The 20377-nt window shown below is 41.0% G+C and overlaps 1 protein-coding gene across 1 annotated transcript in view; it reads right to left on the bottom strand.

The window, feature by feature from the left end:
• Nucleotides 1-20377, bottom strand: part of LOC145400781 (metabotropic glutamate receptor 6-like) — a 351959-nt gene that overhangs the window by 112410 nt on the left and 219172 nt on the right. The window contains exon 5 of the mRNA XM_080273218.1: nucleotides 10785-10929. Coding sequence (XP_080129344.1) covers nucleotides 10785-10929 — 145 coding nt within the window. The remainder of the gene's footprint in view (nucleotides 1-10784; nucleotides 10930-20377) is intronic.

Here is a 20377-nt window from a genome sequence, read left to right as displayed (position 1 = left end):
AAATCTGTGAATTGTTTTGGCACACATTACTTCATTCGGTAGTGCATTCCATTGATCAATTGCTCTGTTTGGGAAACTGATTTTCCTTACGTCTTTATCACCTCTCTTCTTATGCAGTTTTTTGCAGTGTCCTCATGCTGATGCTTCTCCATATGTTAAGTAATCATTTATGTCTATTTTCTCCTTCCCTGATATGCATTAATATAGCATTATCATGTCACCTCTTTTCCTTCTCTTCTGTAGTGTTGGTAGATTCAGTTTATTTAGTCTTTCTTCGTAGCTTAGGTCCCTTAACCCTTTAACCGCGGGTGTCATTCCAGAATGACAGTGACAAAACTGGACCAAACTAAGGGTGTCATTCTGGAATGATCGTGAATATTTTGAACACCGCGCGTTTTCCCAGAGCGCAAATAGTCTCACGCAAGAGTAGCTGTCGAGTTCTTTCACGCCAGCCATCCCACACCTCCCTCCTCCAACCCCGAGGGGGGCCCCCCCACCCCTGCCCTGACCCACGTCAGTCAGTATCTGTCCAGCTCTGTGCGTGATAATGGCGCTCCGTCCCGACTCATCGTCGCTCGCTTCCTCCTCTACAGTGATTAGTGCTAGTGTTCCCTCTACCTCTACATCGGTAAAGGAACTGCCGACGGCAAGGCAGAAGGGGTTGAGCACTCCTGGAATTAGAACTGAGCTGGACAAAACTGTAAGTACTACTCTTGATTGTGGCAGTGAAAGTGACACACTCACAGCAAGCAGTGATGATTTGGCAGTGATTGGTGGTGAACCATTTTCCATTGATAGTGACAGTGATGAAAGTGATCGTGTTGATTCCCCCCCACCACCCCCAACTTACTCTGGGAAAGGAAAGGCTCCTATGGGCAAATCTGGTATTGCACGTGGGAAGGGAGTGAAGCGCAGGCTCACGTCTCCCACACCAGGCCCTAGCACGCATTTCCCATCAATTTCCCGTTTCCCTAGCCCTATTGCCCTCACATCATCATCATCATCATCTGTCGTGCCCTCTCCTCAGTCTACATCATCTGAGGAGTACGAATTACCAAAGCCTGCAAAGCGAGGGAAGGCAGGCCGTGCAGGCCGTGCAGGCAGGCCTAGAACAAAGGGGATGCATGGCAGTTGGAGGGCAAAGCTGGGCGATAAGCGAGGTGATAAGCGAGGTGATAAGCGGGGTAGAAAGGGTCAAGTTTCACCACACACCAGGTCAGAAACCCCCCCGCCTGCCCCCCACTCAGTTCCCTCACCCGCGCCACCCCTCCACTCACCGCCCCCGCACTCACCCCCCTCCCCATTGCCTCCTGCCTCACCTCCTGCCTCACCCATTGCCTCCACCTCAGCTCCTTCTCACGGGGAAACGAGTGGAATGCAACCTGCCCCTGCCACTGAACCACGCACAGGGCAAGTGGATGCATTTGTTTGGTCTGATGGTGGAGATTTCCAGCCACACAATCCACCGTTTGATATGACAAATGCTGGAATACAGCCTGCCTTCCCATGCAACGCAGGTGATGACTTTGTTGATTACTTCCTGGCCTTCATGGATGATGAAATTGTGCAGCATGTCAGCGATGAGACCAATAGCTATGCAGCTCAGTGTGCAGCAGAAGGGCTGGGACCTATTGGCTCACCAAAGCAAGTGTCGTGGTTGCCTGTCGGGATCAGAGAGCTGTATGTGTTTTTTGCACTAATGTTTTTGATGCCCCATATAAAGAGACATGAGTTGGAGGAGTACTGGCTCGTGGATGACATAACTACTATCTCAATATTCGGGAAGTATATGTCACGGGATCGGTTCCGACAGCTGCTTGGATACCTGCACTTCGCTGACAATGACAACCCGTCCCAAACTGACCCTTTGTGGAAAGTGAGGGATTTTCTCAACAGGATTAGGGATCGATTTATGTGATTTTTCAGGCCTATGCAGAAAGTCGTCATAGACGAATCCCTGGTATTGTTCAGAGGACGTCTCAAATTCATGCAGTACATCCCCAGCAAACGCCACCGCTTTGGGATAAAGTTCTTTGTGCTGTGTGACTGTGAGACTAGGTATATCCTGGATTTTGTCATTTACTCGGCTAGCACAATGGATGTGAACAGGAAAGACCCCCTTGGCTTCTCTGGCTCCGTTGTAAAAGTGTTGATGGAGAGGTATTTTGGTGGTAATCATGTGCTGTACACAGACAATTATTACACAGCACCGAAACTCTCCAAATACCTTGCTGAACACGGCATTGGCACTGTTGGCACTGTACGGAGCTATAGGAAAGAGTGGCCTAGTTTCCCCGAAGCATCATCATCATTCAGGGGAGATGTTCACCTGAAGAAGTCAGACAAGCTTCTTGCGATCAGGTGGCATGACAAGAAGGTCGTGAATATGATCAGCGCCATCCACAAGGGGGAATTGAAGAGAACTGGGAAGGTCAGCTACAGGACGGGAGAGCCAATCATGAAGCCTGATGCCGTCATTGATTATAATGTAAATATGAGACTTGTTGATAAGTCTGATATGATGATTGGCGAAATCGACTGTCTCAGGAGAAACACCCGATGGTACAGGAAGGCTTGCCTGCACATGCTCGATATGTGCATGCTCAACGCCTTCATTCTCTACAAGACACAAGTCGGGGGCATAAGGCAACCATCACTGAGACAGTTTTCCAAGACTGTCGTGCAGCAGCTACTTGCACGATTTGGTCAGGTGACGGCATTGATCCCGAGGCGACACTCTGACACACAACCTGACCGTCTTGGGTGCCGCAATTACATGAGCCGGCACCAGCTTGTGAAATTGCCTCTTACAGCAGGTGGCAGGTTGTCACAGGGCCGCTGCAGAGTATGTTCTACCACCACACGGAGGCCTAGGACGAGAAAAATGAGCACACACCAGTGCCTTGAATGCCAAGTTGCTCTATGTGTAACTCCGTGCTTTGCCGAGTACCACTTTCTGAGTAAATACTGAAAGTGACAGTGATATATAGTGATGCGACAGTGACGTGCTTTGCCAGTAATTGTATAATGGATAATGTAGTAATAAGGGATATTTTGCCTAGAAAAAAAAGGAAATATTGGCCAGTATAATAAGTGATATTGTAATAAGAGAATCTGCGGCACTTGTGGAATTCTGCGGCACTTATGTAATTCTGTGATGCGCCAGTGACGCAATATAGTAATAAGTGCATTGTAACTATAATGTATATTGCCCATATTATATGTAAAATAATATTAGAAGTTAGAAAGAATGAAAAGATCGCATGAAACGTCAGTGAGCGGGTGCCGCCGCAGTGAAGTGAGGTGCAGCCGCAGTGAAAAGCGGGCGCAGCCGCAGGGAAGTGCCTTTTACCTACCTCAGTGAACACAGAGTGGGTGTTTATCGTATGTACAGTGTTCATATATGTTTATATTACTATTATGAGAGAGTGGTTGGCATTTGGTACTGGTGTGTGGGGCGTAAAATAGTTATTTCACACCCTTCACTTCTAACGGCTCTCCCCGTCCTGTGAAAGTCAACAAAGTCATGAAACCTACATCAATGGAAAGCTGAAGGTTAGTATTTTCTAATGGTACCTTATTTTTTTTCTCTAGCTTTATTCTGTGCAGAGTTATTAAGGTTTAAAGGTTTGTTTACATTTGGCTGAAACCCCCGTGGGAGAGGACAGTCACACCAAAACAATACCTGCGGTTAAAGGGTTAAGCTTGGTATCCATCTTGTAGCAGCCCTTTGAACATTTTCAATCTTGTCTATGTGTATTTTGAGATGAGGACTCCAGACTACTGATGCATATGCCAGGGTTGGTCTAATGAATGATGTTATTATCCTTCTTAGCATGTCTTCATTTATGTATGTGAATGCTATTCTCATATTTGCAAGCAGTGTATACATGTTCTGTACCTTCTTGCTGATGTGGTCAGCCGGAGATAGTCTGTTATTGATAATCACACCTAGGTCTTTCTATCTTTCTGATGTGTATAGGGTTTTATTTCCTAACTTATAATCCCAATCAGGTCTTTTTCCACTTTTACCAAACTTGATTACATGACACTTGTCCACATTGAATTCCATTTGCCTGTACTACTCCATTCATGACGTTTATTTAATTCTTCTTGTAGCTCTTTACAAGAGTCTGTGTTAGTAATTCTCCTTTGTATTTTTGCATCATCTGCAAACATATTCAGATAGCTCTCATTTCCAGCGTTACTGTTTATATCATTTATATACACTAAAAACATGATTGGTGCCAGCACTGAACCCTGTGGTACTCCACTAGTCACTTCTTTCCATGATGAGTAGTTTCCTCTTAGTACTGCTCTCATTTCTCTTTTTATGAGAAAGTCTTGCATCCAACAAAACAGTTTGCCTCGAATTCCTCCTTGATGGTACAGTTTCCATAAAAGTCTTTGGTTTGGTACTGTGTCAAAAGCTTTCTTGAAATCTAAATAGATACTGTCCACCCATCCTTCTCTTTCCTGTATTGTGTTTGTTACTCTGTCATAGTAGCTCAACAGATTAGTAACACATGATTTTCCTTTTCTGAAACCAAACTGTCTTTGTTATCATACTGTGTTCTTCTAGATGATTTACCCAAGCTTTTCTTATAAGCTTTTCTAATACCTTGCTTACAACACTGGTCAGTGATACTGGTCGGTAGTTGAGTGGATTTTGTCTATTTCCTTTCTTGAATAAGGGGACAATATTTGCTTTTTTCCAAATATCAGGTAGTTTACCTTGACTCAAAGATTTCTTGAAAATTAAAATAATGGTTTACTTAATTCCTTTGCACATTCTCGTAGTACCCAACATGAAATTTCATCAGGACCACTTGCTTTTCCTCTGTCTAATCTACTTAACTCCTCCTGTATTACTTTTTCTGCTATTTGTATATGTGGTAGTATGTGTGGACATGCATGTTCCACATAGTCCCTCTCAAAATATTCTTCTTCTGTAAAAACTAATTGGAAATTCTTATTTAGTGCTTCACAGATATCTTTCTCTTGTGTATAAGTGATTCCCTCGTCCGTAATGGATTGTATTATATCTTTTACTTTGGTTTTGCTTCTGATGTAGCTGTAAAACAGCTTTGGTTGATCACTACTTTTATTTATTATATCCTCCTCAAACTGTTCTTGGGCTTCCCTCCTTATTCTTGTATAATCGTTTCTTGCCTGTTTGTAATTATTATACGCCCTTTCACTATTGTGTCTTCTGTATCTATTCCACAACAAATCTCTTCTTTCTTTTGATTTTTTACATTCTGTATTGAACCATTTCTGTATTCTCTTATCTGCTTCTTTGTGCTGTGGGATGTACTTCTGGATTCCTATTTCATAAAATTCACAGAATTTTTTATATACAGCACTTAAATCTTGTCCTCTAAGCTCATTTTCCCAATCAACTTCTAAGAAATACTTCTTTAGGTCTTGATAATTTCCCTTTTTATAGTTTAGGCTCTTTTTGTAACTGTCATTGCTGTTAACTATGTCATATGCTATCCTGAAGTTATAATTTAGTACTGCATGATCGCTTTTGCCGAGTGGAGGGTGATATATTAAACTGTCAATATCATTTTCTTGCCTAGTAAATATTAGATCTAGCACTGAAGGTACATCAAGTCCTCTTTTTCTGGTGGTTTCCCTCACATGTTGCGTTGGAGAAACTCTTGCACGAGATCCAGGAGCTTTAGGTCCCACCGGCTTTCTTGGCTAATTATATCTAGAGTATTCCAATTTATATTTGTATTAAAATCCCCAGTTAGTATAATTCTTTCCGATTTCTCTTCCACTTTATGTAGTAATGATCTTAAACTATGAACTGTACTCTCTGCCAGGTCCTCATATTCATCTCTTTCCCATGTGTTTGATCTGGGTGGCATGTACAGATTGCCTACAATTACTTTCCCTTCAGATGTGTTGATCTCTACTGCAATCAGATCTACTTGTGATGGCATATCTAGTTTTATTTCATTGACTTTTAGATTTTTCTTAGTTAATACTATAATTCCCCCTCCTTTTTTAAAATTTCTGTCTCTTCTCCATATATTGTATTCCTCTAAGTTTAGTATGTCATTGGATATCCTTGGTGTTAATTTTGTTTCAGTTAGGCACATTATTTGTGGTTCATTTTCTCTGACATAATCATTCACCTCTAATAATTTAGATACCATTCCATCCACATTTGAGTACATCAACTTTATCATCTTGTTTATATACTTGTCATGACATGGTTTTACTACCTTCTTCCTTTTTATTCCATCCTGTTTGTGTACCACTTTCGTACCTGCAATCCTATTACTTTGTAAAAAAAATTTCTTCTTCTCCTCTTCTGATCTTTCCTCATTTTTTGTTTTTGCTTCCTCCCTGTTCTCTTTCAGTAATTCCAGTTCCTCTTGTGTTAGGCATCTTTTTATCCATACATTTTTGAACTCCTCTTTTTCCATACGATTCTTTGCATTTTTTAGTATCTCCTCCACAGTGTTTACACTCTGGAAAGTCACCTTTAGAGGTCTTGTCCTGCTTTTCTCGTATTTCCCTAACCTTTTGTGTTCCTTTATGTCTTTACTACAGAATTTCCTCTGATACTTCTTTCAGTAAGCTCATTACATTTGCCATCTCCTTTTTGTCTCTTGTGATCTTGTTTTTTACTTCTTCCTCTTCTATACCAGTGATTACTATAGATTTGTTTATATCTACTGAATCTCTAACTTAACTTTGGATTGTTTTGGATTATTCTTTTCATTTCCTGTTTAATGCTTTTTCCTCCACCCTTGTTTCTAAGTCTTTCTTTACTTTCACCATTTCAGCATATGTGGTTTCCACATCATTTTTGTAGCTTTGCACAGCTTCATTCATCAGTGTTATCTTCACCTCAATATCACTGCTCTGGTCTATAAGACTGCTTACTTGCCGAATTGTCTCTGTGTCATTTTTGAACTCTTCCATAACACTCTCGTGATTGACTACTGTACTTGCCATTTCACTCATTTTCTTCCTAAGTGTACTCAATTCCACTGTTAGTTCACTGATGGTTATCTCTTTCTTATTGGCCTCCCTTCCTAGTTTTTCTATTTCTTCCTTTTGCAAGTGCATCTGCTTCTTTATTTCATCAATTTCATTTTTGAAAGCCATTTCTAGTTTGTGTACACGTTCAACCAGTCTGTTGTGAGTCTCCACTTCAACCAGTTCTTGGTACAAATCATCATTTTGCTTGCTACCTTTTTCCCTTTTCTTTTCCAAATTTGCTTTACTAAAGCATGTATCCATTTTGCAATATTAAAAGTACAGAGTATGTACTTACATTCCCCGTGCTGCTGTAGTCTAAACAAACCTCAGATGACTGAGCGCATTCTTTCGTCTTGGTTCTCTTTTCTGTTTGAACAAGTCTTGTTTAAGCTTATTTTTTTTTTTCTTTTAATATTGAAAAATCATTTAGTCTAACCTGGTACAGAGCTTGACTCATACAAAGATACTAATTCAGGTAATGCCACTGGCCGTGTTGGTTCGGTACGGAGCTCCGATGTCGCACGATGTGTGTGTGTGTGTGTGTGTGTGTGTGTGTATGTGTGTGTGTGTGTGTGTGTGTGTGTGTGTGTGTGTGTGTGTGTGTGTGTGTGTGTGTGTGTGTGTGTGTGTGTGTGTGTGTGTGTGTGTGCATCCATAAATCATAACTATTAGAAGATATGCTAAGCGTATCTAGGGTAAGGTTGTATATTAGTAGATGAGGTAATGCAGGGCATGGTGTAGACTGTAGACTGTGACACTGTGTAGTAATGGTGGGAAAAATATTTGAGCCTTCACAGGACCCTGGGACCACCTTGCTATGAACGTCTGAATTCCCGCCACAGTCACTAACTGTGTCTGTATGCGTCCAGTTGATACTTTACTTAGTTTTTTTATCAATGTCGTTCAGGTTTATCTATGATAATTCAAAAGGCACATATTTATCATTAAGGATATCATTGCTTTAATTTGTATCTGTATCATCCAGAAACTTACAAATAAATGAGTTCTGGCTTCTGGCTGAATATAAAGTCAATTTGGAGCACGTTCAAAGACGACGGATATTGATCAATCACCGCTAGAGAGCATCGGGCAGTGTTACCAATTCCACCTCTCCTCAGCTGGCAAAATTAGTGCGTCAGACTCGCTGAAACCGACCATAGCTATCTCCTGGTCTGGTCTGAAGATCAACACGCCTTTATAGGGTTAAGGAGTTCTGCTGGGTCATAGTGGTCATTCGTGTTAAATTACTGCGTCGTGGAAGCAAGCAGTTCACAAGGCTCATCACTTCAGCTCACTAACGTCATTCCATCCATTTTCTTTTCTGACTAAGAGATGGTCACGTCTAAGGGAAAAGAGATTTGGAATTAGCTTAAATCATATAAGGTCACACTGGGTCAGACTGCATGCAAGAGAAGCTACCGGTAGAGCTAGTCCTCCTGATGGCCTGCATCACACCAGTCACCTTTTGCTTCAGTCGACAATGATCACGTCTGGAGAGCTGGTGAAAGGGATTAAAGACTCATATTATGTAGATATTATTGATTACTTGGTATTAGGTCGTATAAAACCGTGGAAACCTAGATGATGCAGAGGGTGAAGAACTCGCCACAGATTCAAAGACTTAAGTTTAATTACTCGATCCAACTCTGAGCACAATTAAGGACACCCATTCTCAAGGTACGCCACATGACTGATTCTCTGAGGCCATCACAAGTCATCTGGCACCTGGGTACCAACACCAACACTGAGTTACGGTAGGGGTATCACATTCAGATTTGGTGGTGTGGTAGCAGTGAGGGTGTTATTGTGACGCCGATAGGACCATATGGAACAGCAGTGAATATCGTGGTATAGAATTCATTTCCGGCCAGGAGCGAACCAGTGTTCTAAAATGTGTCGGTTCACAGCTCTGTGTGCTTCTGTATTTGTGTAATAGGGACAACCAATGAATTCTAATTTACTAACCGAAACATTTAAACCCTTCAGAAAAAAATAAACCCACCTAGATAAACACAGACATAGACTAACATAAAGAAAGAAAAAAAAAAGACATATAAGTAGATAACGGTATAGACAGACCGATGAATAGATATATAGATACATAGACTGATAAATAGAAAAACAGACACATATAGATAAAAAGATTGAGAGAGAGAGAGAGAGAGAGAGAGAGGTTACCATGACACGAGAGGATTATAATATCGTAACTATTAACTTTATGACTCAATAAACTATATAAAGTAAATGGGATAATAATATAGAGAAAAAGTAATACGATGAAAAAAACGGTTGGGAATGGAGTAAAAAAAAAACAATAAGAAAGAAAAAAGTAGTGGCAACAAAAACTTGAACTCAGTAACTGTCCTGTGGAGTGTCACTAGTCTCCACCTACTGTTTCTTACAGTGACCTTGACCGCATTGGGAAGACTTGGATTTTTTTTTTTTTTTTTTTTTTTTTTTTTTTTTTTTGGGTTGATAACACGGAATAAACTCTTAGGAATTAATCCGCCAAGTTTAATTTTCAGAATACTTGCTTAGGTTCCGATGAAATCTGCAGCAGACAAGAGCACCTTCTCTCGTCCACAACATAACGTTATGACATTTTCTGACATGCCCTTCTACTGCATGTAAAGTATTGGAATTTCTTTTCTATCGGCAAAGGCCTAAGCCAGTTCACATAACCTGATCCCTTTAGATTCCTCATGCAGGCTCTGGTTCTCCTGGAATCGTTGCGAGACTCTGTGGCCGGAATGATAGTAATACCAACAATAACAATAGCCTCCACCTATGTAATACGTGGAGACCAATCATAGGAATCATAGGGAAGGAATAATAACTCAAAACCAGAATTCATGGGGAGAAAAAAATCGGGAGTGAAGAAGTCACTGTATAGAAGGGACTGAAGCTCATTAGCAAAATTATTTTCTTTTTATATTATCTTCTTGCTACTGCTTAACGCTTGTAGTCTGTTTGAAAGACCTCTTCTGCAGTGAAGGTAATCAATAAGGTTGTATCTAACTCTTCCAGTTATATATATATATATATATATATATATATATATATATATATATATATATATATATATATATATATATATATATATATATATATATATATCCTATGCAAAAAAAAGCAAAAATAAGACAAGAAGACGTCATTTTGAAGGGTAAAGCTTACAATGGTCATGTACTGCTTTATTGGTCGTGTAACAGGATTTTATGCTTGTAAACGTAATCGCTTCATGATTTTTTTTTTTTTTAGTTTAACCCGCTTTGGGGAAGACCTCTCGTAGTGATAGAGAACAATCTTCGTTAATCCTCTCACGACCGGGGCAACTTTAATAGTACATTACAGCCGACCCCAAACGATTTTATCAAGCTGAGTGAGTCACAGGAGCCACAGTGTTAATCTTAGATCTTATTCTTTTCGTGTAACAGTATACATTCAGAGTATTATGGGATCTCTTAATGCACTGATAACAAACTATCTCAGTTATCTTCATTAACCCTCTCACCATCACATCAGCTATTACATCCAGCTGACAACAGACAGTCTTATTCAGCCGGGACTGAATCATACAGTGGGTGCTTGAGATTGTTAAGTACTGTCGCCAGTAAGCCTCCCACTGACGGGAGAACTCCGTTGCTCTATTCCTGTTACTGTCCTGCGAGTTTCTTGAACCGAGAGTAAATTACTGGAGCCTGAGGCTGTTTGCGTCTCCGTTATAATATTATGTCTTATTTTTCTGTGGTTACTATCAAGTGTATTTATACTCTCACCTCTGGCTCGGTGTTTCTGCATCAGCCTCTGAACAATATAGTCATAAACCACCTCCTCGGCCACACCGGAATCCTTCACTAGCTTCTCCTTGGCCGCCAGACAGATGTTATTTAGCGCCAGCAGACCCTCGAGTTCCTCAAACGCCTGAAAGGGGAGAATTAATGGAGATATTGAGAAGGTGACATTTCCACTGGTATACTCGTCTATAGGGGTCATTAATAGTTGCAGATTATTACTAACAGGTGTACCACAGTATCAACAGACTGGTGTGCTCCATGCCCAATTGACCTTAGAATTCCTTGAATGCCTGAGGTAGAGAAAGAGGGTGAAATATGCCCAGTTTACTTTAGAACTCCTTGGACGTCTGGGGAAGAGAATGTGTGAAATATGGAGAGATGTGTATTGTGGTGTGCTGAGCTCATTGCTATAGTTCAGTATCTATCTATCTATCTGTCTGTCTCGAGAGTCCGACTTACGACCGTCCAACTCAAGATCAATTCGCATTTAAGACGAAGGCCCATAGAGCCTTCACAAGTACTATCAAGTTGCAACCGACGGGGTATGTGGCAAGCCAGGGCAGCGTTCCCGAGGCTCCTTCATATAACAAAACCGATTGCACTGCCAGCGGTATGAATAATGGTACTGAATATCAAATTTACGATACTTTACAGTTATATTAAACACTGCGTTATCGATATATAGACAAACTGTTTATTGTTATATGTTATTGTTTACAGTTTCTCTTTACAACAAAAATACGTACATCACACTGTATGATAGTTTTCTTGAACCCATGCCTACAGCCTTTGTGTGTGTGTGTGTGTGTGTGTGTGTGTGTGTGTGTGTGTGTGTGTGTGTGTGTGTGTGTTGATGCTAAAGGAATGTGCGGGTTCTGATTGTGATGTGCAATTTAATGGAGTCGTGGTTAGTTTATGCAGTTTAAAAACTTTTCCTTTCCATAACGTTAAGGTGGAAGGCGAGTCTGCTAATGCCGACGTGAAGGAAGTTGATGCATTAGTTGAAAAAATCTCTTATTCGTTTGCTACTACTGCTGTTCTGTGGTTATGTAAAGACTGTTCTATACTTTCAGCAATAGTTATTTGCAGTATTTATGCATAATTTCAACATTTAAAAGTGTTTGGACAGAAGTGTGACTTGGTAATGTGTACTGTTTATCGTTTACAGGACTGTATTGTAAATGCATTTTCGACTAACCACCAAGTCGACTAATGATGGATCCGTCGGAACGTACCCCCATTGAAAGTCGAGTCACCAATAGACAAATGTGGTCATGGACATCAGATCATCTATCTGACTATCTATTGCCAGATGCCTTAACACGAGGCATCTCATTGACGTATGGGTGCGTCGCAATGTTTTGTTACAGCTAGTCCCGTCGATGTACTGATACGTTGCACAATTGCAAGGTTCATAATTTGCACAATTTTCAATTTTCGTGCATGATTTTTGGTAGGTATATGCGGGACACTTTCCTCTATTCCCCTACAATATGCCAGGCAGGGACAATGCCTTACACCGCATAACCTCCCCCCCCCCCGCACGCCATTGTCTCAGCAATTCACCTGTTACCAGTGACCTGGCCAATAAAGACATTCAGGGCCAGAGTGATTCCCCAATCGATGAAAATGTGGAGGACAAAGTTTACATAGCATTAGAGGAAGAAACAGTCGGAAATGATCAGGTAATGTCGCCAAAAAAAAGTCAGGTATGTTGATGAGTTAGTGAGTGAAACAATGGTTATAATGCCTATATTACTGTTTGAAAATCAATATACTCTCGTGCTACATATAAATTCGTACCAAATAAATAAATATCGTTTAAGAGTGGTGTGGAATAGTTACCCTCCCATAGAACTCGTTTTCTTTGGAGCCAGCTTGATAGAAAACCCAGTAAAGTAAGGAGGTACTGCTACCTGTATTGAGTATTTCAAACCTCAGGTGAGCAATTTCTCTATGAATTTTCGATGTTTCTCACCAAATGCGGAGGTTTTAGCCGAAATTTTTTTCCGAAAATAGCTCGGGATTGGAGGGTGTCTGAGGTGCGAAATAGCTCGGGACGTGATGGGTTAATCCTGTATGGTGTGGCCTCAAACAAATCGCCTCCATGTCGGCCTGTCCCCCACTATTTCACTGCCCTGCTCCCAGCCTACACTCCCCTCTCTCGTATACCTCTCCACTCCATCCCTCTATCTCATATATATATATATATATATATTACTGGTGTTGATTGCAGAGAATGAAAGGGGGGCGGAGGAAAGATGAAGGAAATGGAGAGATGATATGGGACACAAGGACTTGAGAGTAAATGCAGATGAAAGAAAAGTGTCTGTATTTCCTGCTGCCTATGATCTCCAGTCTTTCAAACGCAGTGTGTCCAGGCGTCTCGAAATGATCGGATCTTGAATTTGGCTCTCTTTTGTATTTTGTTTTTTCTCTTTGAAGGAACTGTTATTGCGGGCTCATGGCCTTTGGTTCCTTCTTCCTCGCATAAAAAAAAAAAAAAACAGGGCTGGAGGCAGTACTGTCCAAGGTGAGGGAGAGTGACCATGTGCTGTTTGCCACAAGGGCGTGGAAAGTACTGTATTTCCATGTTGTGAGGTATTTATGATTAGTGGGTGCATAAGAGATGCAGTGGTATTAGAGGTTGACTGCGAGATAATGCTGATTTGCAGAGTGTCGGGGAGAGCATGTGGAGATTGCCAGGCGTGAAAAGATTGATTTTGCTGGTGAGCTTCTCGAGTGTGTGGAAGAGTTTTGTTATTTGAGAGACATGTTAATTGCTGAAGGTGATGCTGTGTCAACAGTGAGGAGTTGGTGGAAAAAGTTCAGGGAGCTGTTGCTTTTTCTGACACTGGGACGGTTCTCCCACCGTGCTAAAGGTTCTCTGTATATGGCATGTATTAGGAGTGTAATGCTGTATGGTAGTGAAACTTGGGCAGTAAAGGAAGAGGATATTCGCAGGATCAAACGTACTGAAAGGACAATGATTAGGTGGATGTGCCGTGCGTCCTGCAATGCAAGGCCTGGGGAGGCTAGATTTACGATGGAAGAGTTAAGAGGTAGGATGGGACAGAAGTGTATTGGTGTTCTGATGAGGAGGGGTAGATTGAGGTGGTTTGGGCATATGGAGAGGATGAGGGATGACAATTGGGTGCAGAAATCGAAAAGTGTTAACGTTAGGGGTAATGTGGCGAGAGGCAGACCGGAAAAGATCTGGGATGAGGTCACTGAGCGTGATCTCAGAGGTAAGGGACTGAATAGGGAAGCTGCTAGAGATCGAGCAGCACGGAGAGCCGCCATTAGGTGATCAAGGTCGACGCTTGCAAGCATGTTGAAGCTTTAAAAACCTACATGTACTGCGTCGCCAACGGAAAAATGTGGCCGTGGAAAACAGATCATATATATATATATATATATATATATATATATATATATATATATATATATATATATATATATATATATATATATTGTTACGGAACAGAGAAAGATAATGTACACTTTAAGTGAGAATGCTAAAAATCACTACTGTCCCGTAAAGTTCCAGGTTCAAAACAAAAGAGTTAGGTAAAATTACAAGTTAAAGTTTAATGCACAAACTAACAATAAAACATTCAGGACTCATAAGGACAATGTAATGGCAAAAACAGGTTAAATATATGGTCAACTGCAATAGCCTCCATTAACACGAAACTAGCAAGAGCAAATTTATCTAAGTCAGCCCTGATAAAATGAGATACCAGATAATACTCAGTGAATGCCAGATAAATAATTACAGATACAAACCATTATCAAAAATGACTAACATAAAGAACCCTACATGAATTACAAAAACCTCACTAGGCCCACAAATTAAACTTATGCTATACAGTACAAGAAAAAATGCAATAACAGTTATACTCAAATTACACACAGCTGCTAGATGGTTGGAGACCTCCCGAGCACTCACAACAATAATATCTGCACAGGGGAGGACAGAGATGTGAACAAAACGAGGAGCAGATCTAAGTGGCAATGATGCAGAGACTGAGCTCATTATATAGGGGCCAGGAGAGCTTGATACAACTTGTAATAAGGACGCGCAAATGAAGCCATGGGGACATAGAGTTGACAATCCCGCTCTGGACAACAGAGAGAACGACTTACTCTACTATAACGGTAGAAGGGGGGGACTGAGGCAGAACACGCTCGTGATCAAACATGCAGCATACTGTGCGTTAAAATTACACAAAGGATGATGAAATCATAGGCTATGTAACACCTCCCCACAAAGAAAAAGAAATTTACAAAGGAAATTTCTTATTACTCTAAACAATCTGTCTAAAGTCTAGATAAGCAATCTGCAATAACATTTTCTTTCCCCTTGACATGTTGTATGTCTAATGAATACTCCTGAAGAAGTAGACTCCATCTTGTCAATCTCTGATTTTTATCTTTAAACTTACTAAGGAATTTCAGTGGGTTATGATCGGTATAAATGACTATGGGGTCAAAACCAGAACACAAATAAAATGAAAAATGCTGTAAACCCAAAATCAAGGCCAAAAAGCTCTTTCTCAATAGTTGAGTAGTTCTTTTGAGGTGGAGTGAACTTCTTACTGTAATAAGATACAGGATGTTCAATACCCTGATCATCCTCTTGCAGCAAAACAGCCCCAGCTCCTGTATCACTTGCATCAACAGCCATCTTAAAAGGCTTAGCAAAATTTGGAGTAGCGAGCACTGGCTGACTTAATAGAATAGCTTTAAGTTTGTTGAAAGAGGATTCACAGTTATCGGTCCAGACAAATTCAACTCCCTTTTTCAGTAGGTCTGTAAGTGGTGATACAAGAATAGAAAAGTTAAGAACAAATCTCCTGTAATAACCTACCATTCCCAAAAATCTTTGTAGCTCTTTCCTACTTTTAGGTCTGGGAAGATCACTTATAACCTGAACCTTAGCTCCTGGTGGTGCAACATGTCCATCACCAATTACATACCCAAGGTACTGAACTTTAGCTTGACCAAACTCACACTTTGATAAATTAGCTACAAGATTAGCATGAACTAAACGGTCAAGAAATTTACTGACATGGCATAGGTGATCTTTCCAGTTGTCACTGAAGATTAATACATCATCAATATAAACAACACACCCTGCCAAACCCTCTGTTACAACATTCATGAGCTTCTGAAATGTGGCTGGTGCATTCTTCATACCATACGGCATTACTCAACATGCAAAAGCCTTTCCTAGTGTTACAAAACATGAGATCTCCCTAGCACGTTCAGTCATAGGTACTTGCCAGTATCCCTTTAACAAATCAAACTTACTTATGTACCTAGCCTTTCCGATCTTGTCTATGCAATCTTCCACACGAGGGAGAGGGTAAGTGTCTGTTTTAGTTATCTGATTAACACGTCTGTAGTCGATGCAAAGCCGCTGTGACCCACCTGGCTTAGGGACCAGAGTGACAGGAGAACTCCACTCGCTCTGACAGGGCTCAATCATCTTGTGGTCCAACAGGTAGCCAAGCTCCTTCTGGATGAGAGGAACTTTCACTGGGTTCACACGGTAAGGAGGCAATTTAATTGGCTTTGCGTCTCCAACATCGACATCATGCATCAACACAGTGGTTCTTCCTGGAGTGGCACGGAACACTTGCGGGTACTCCTGCAGTAATGCCGAAAACTCCTGCCTTTCCTTGGGTGGTAGATGAAAGCTTAGTCTGGAGATCATTCATGATATCAGGATTCTTCCCCAAACTATCACTCAGGCTCATACTGCATGGGAGAGCTTCACTTGCAGACTCAGGTGGAACAGCTACAGTGCAGACTGGATTATTTTCATCCCGCTTGTGATATAACTTTAGCATGTTGATGTGACATAGTTGCTTGCTCTTTCTACGATCTGGTGTGGCGATGACATAGCTGACATCACTGAGTTTCTTCTCCACGAAATAAGGGCCACTAAACTTGGCTTGAAGAGGTTGCCCATGAACTGGTAGCAGAATCAAAACCTGATCTCCTGGCTGAAAGAGGCATAACCTGGACTTCTTATCATACCAAGTCTTCATCTTCTCTGAGCAGCTCCTAAATTCTATCTCGCCAGCTGTAAAGCAGTGGACAGCAGTTCTTTGAATTTCATCACATACTCCAGCAGGTTGACGTCATCTTCCTCTGACAGCCAGCATTCCTTGAAGTAACTTAAGAGGTCCTCTTACTTCATGGCCAAACAGTAGTTCAAAAGGTGAGAAGCTCAGTGATTCATTTGGAGATTCTCTTGCGGCCAACACAATGAATGGAAGACCTTTATCCCAGTCTTTCTGATGTTCCAAGCAGTATTTCTTGAGCATCGATTTGAGTGTTTGATGATATCTCTCCAACGCTCCTTGGGTCTGGGGATGGTAAGCTGAAGACGTGATCTGGGTGATGCCCAACTCTTTCAGAGACTGCTTGAAAACGTTTGACATGAAATTACTTCCCGGTCTGACTGTACCTCCTTAGGCAGACCAAACTTTGTGAAGAACCCCAGCATTTCCTTAACCACGTTCTTTGCTGAGATGTTTCTAAGTGGAATGGCTTCAGGATAACGAGTAGCCATGTCAATCATGGTCAACACATAAGAAAATCCTGAAGAAGTCTTAGGAAGAGGGCCCACAATATCCACCAACACACGGGTGAAAGGCGCCTCAAAAGGAGGAATGGGAACTAGAGGTGCAACCTTTTCGGTCTGATTACACTTCCCCACAACTTGACAGGTGTGACAAGACTTACAATACCAGGAAACATCCCTGAAGATACCTGGCCAGTAGAAGTGTTTCAAAATGCATGCCACAGTCTTCCTCACTCCAAGGTGTCCTGCCAAATTGGAATCATGAGCCACTCTAATGATATCCTGCCTACAAACACGAGGGATGACAACTTGATGTACAACCTCCCATTCACAGTCGGCTGATGCTGTTGGGGGTCTCCACTTCCTCATAAGTACTCCTGACTTTACATAATAACAAGTAGAAGCACCGGCTGACTCTTCCTCACTGCAAGCAGAGTTAGCAAGACCTTTCAACTCAGGGTCAGCAGCCTGCAACTCAACCAACTCTTGACGAGACAAATTATCAACACTACGGGGTACTGCCTCATCTGGTGAGTGGTCCAAATTAGCAAGAAAAGTGTCAGCTAGGATAACATCATCATCATCATTATCCTCTAAATCACCAGTAACTTTAGACTTAGCCCTAGTGACAGCACATGCAGGGAACACATCAGGGACATCACAATCCTGGGACACAGCCACTGGCTCAATAGACAACTGAGGAGCTGGACACACTTGACTTCCACCAATATCATTTCCAAGTAAGAAAGTTACACCTGACATTGGGAGTGTCTCAACCAACCCAACCATAACAGAACCATTAACAAAACCAGACTCTAAATTCACTCTGCACAGAGGAACAGAGAAGTAATTATTCCCCACACCTTGTAAGATTACAGTTTCATCAGAGGAATTAAAATTAGAGCCTAGAACACTGGTCAGCATAAGGGATTGGCAAGCACCTGTATCACGATATATTTTAACTGATTTCCTGTCATTACTGTCCAGAGGACTGACAAAACCATCAGACAGGAAATTAGCACATGAACTCTTGAGAGTGTCACCCACGTTACTGCCCAAAAGAGGAGCTCCATCATGAGAATTTAAGTGGTAACTCAAAGCAGGTTCAGTTAACTCAGTTAAAGAATTCTGGGAACTCTCAAGAGTGGACACTAGACCAATTGACTGAATATTTAAAGACTCCTTTTTGTTCACATCACGCTGTCTCCTGAAACATCTCTCCGTAGTATGACCAAGTTTACTACAATAAGTACATTTACTTTTCTGAAATCTAGAGGTGAAGCTGGTATTTACTTCCTGAGAAACATCATCCTTATTCTCTTTCCTGTTACCTGTACTCTGAGTAGAGGCAACGTACTGACTCTCAGCTTTCCTTTTTCCTCTAAAATATCTCTTGTGAGTGAGAACATATTCATCAGCTAAAACTGCAGCATCAGACAAATTATCTATTCTTTTCTCATCAAGATATAGGCTTGCATCTTTACTAATACACCTTTTGAAATCCTCCAGCAAAATCATCTGCTTAAATTTACCAAAATCAGAATCCACATTCTTAGAATTTAACCACTGCTCTAACAGATCTTCTTTGATTTTTGCATACTCAACATGGGATTGCTTATCTTGCTTGTAAGTTGTCCTAAATTTTACTCTATAGGCTTCAGGAACAAGCTCATAGGCCTTAAGAATCAAGCTCTTAACTACATCATAATTATCAGATTGATCCTGAGGCAAAGATGCATAAGTTACTTGAGCTTTACCGGTGAGAACAGTTTGAGGGAGTACTGGCCAATACTCCTTAGGCCAATTAAAACCTGTAGCTACCCCCTCAAACAACTGAAAATACTTTGTTAAATCAGATTCATTAAAAGGAGGGACAAGTTTAACATTTTTAGCCACATCAAAATCATCAGAGCTAGATGATCCAGTTCCACATTGTTTCATGCGATACTCATGGTCTGCCTGAATCCTAGCAAGTTCAACTTGTGCGTGAAACTCAGCCTCCTTAGCACGGGCCTCCTGCAGGGCTAGCTGTAACTTAGCTAATTCGATCTGCGTTTGCTCATTTGGAGGAGTTACATTAAACAAGCTTTCATTAATCATGGCAACAATTTGATCTTTAGACTGATGAGAGCGAACAACAAATCCCAATTGTTGAGCAACAATCTTAAGTTCATTCTTTGTTCTGTTTTCTATATCACACAGTGTTTGCACATTTGACAAAAAATCTTTGGCTTCATCAAGTGTAGAAATAGTAGCCATCATGAATATATCACAGTCACAAAATATCAAACAATATCCTTATGATAATATCCTGAATATCCTGATATGAGGTCGCCAAATTTATGTTACGGAACAGAGAAAGATAATGTACACTTTAAGTGAGAATGCTAAAAATCACTACTGTCCCGTAAAGTTCCAGGTTCAAAACAAAAGAGTTAGGTAAAATTACAAGTTAAAGTTTAATGCACAAACTAACAATAAAACATTCAGGACTCATAAGGACAATGTAATGGCAAAAACAGGTTAAATATATGGTCAACTGCAATAGCCTCCATTAACACGAAACTAGCAAGAGCAAATTTATCTAAGTCAGCCCTGATAAAATGAGATACCAGATAATACTCAGTGAATGCCAGATAAATAATTACAGATACAAACCATTATCAAAAATGACTGACATAAAGAACCCTACATGAATTACAAAAACCTCACTAGGCCCACAAATTAAACTTATGCTATACAGTACAAGAAAAAATGCAATAACAGTTATACTCAAATTACACACAGCTGCTAGATGGTTGGAGACCTCCCGAGCACTCACAACAATAATATCTGCACAGGGGAGGACAGAGATGTGAACAAAACGAGGAGCAGATCTAAGTGGCAATGATGCAGAGACTGAGCTCATTATATAGGGGCCAGGAGAGCTTGATACAACTTGTAATAAGGACGCGCAAATGAAGCCATGGGGACATAG

This window comes from Coenobita brevimanus, chromosome 53, assembly GCF_032717465.1.
Source record: "Coenobita brevimanus isolate Jiangsu-jjx chromosome 53, ASM3271746v2, whole genome shotgun sequence".
Lineage (NCBI taxonomy): Eukaryota > Metazoa > Arthropoda > Malacostraca > Decapoda > Coenobitidae > Coenobita > Coenobita brevimanus.
The sequence above is the reverse complement of the archived record's forward strand: the minus strand, read 5'-3'. Positions and strand labels throughout refer to the sequence as shown.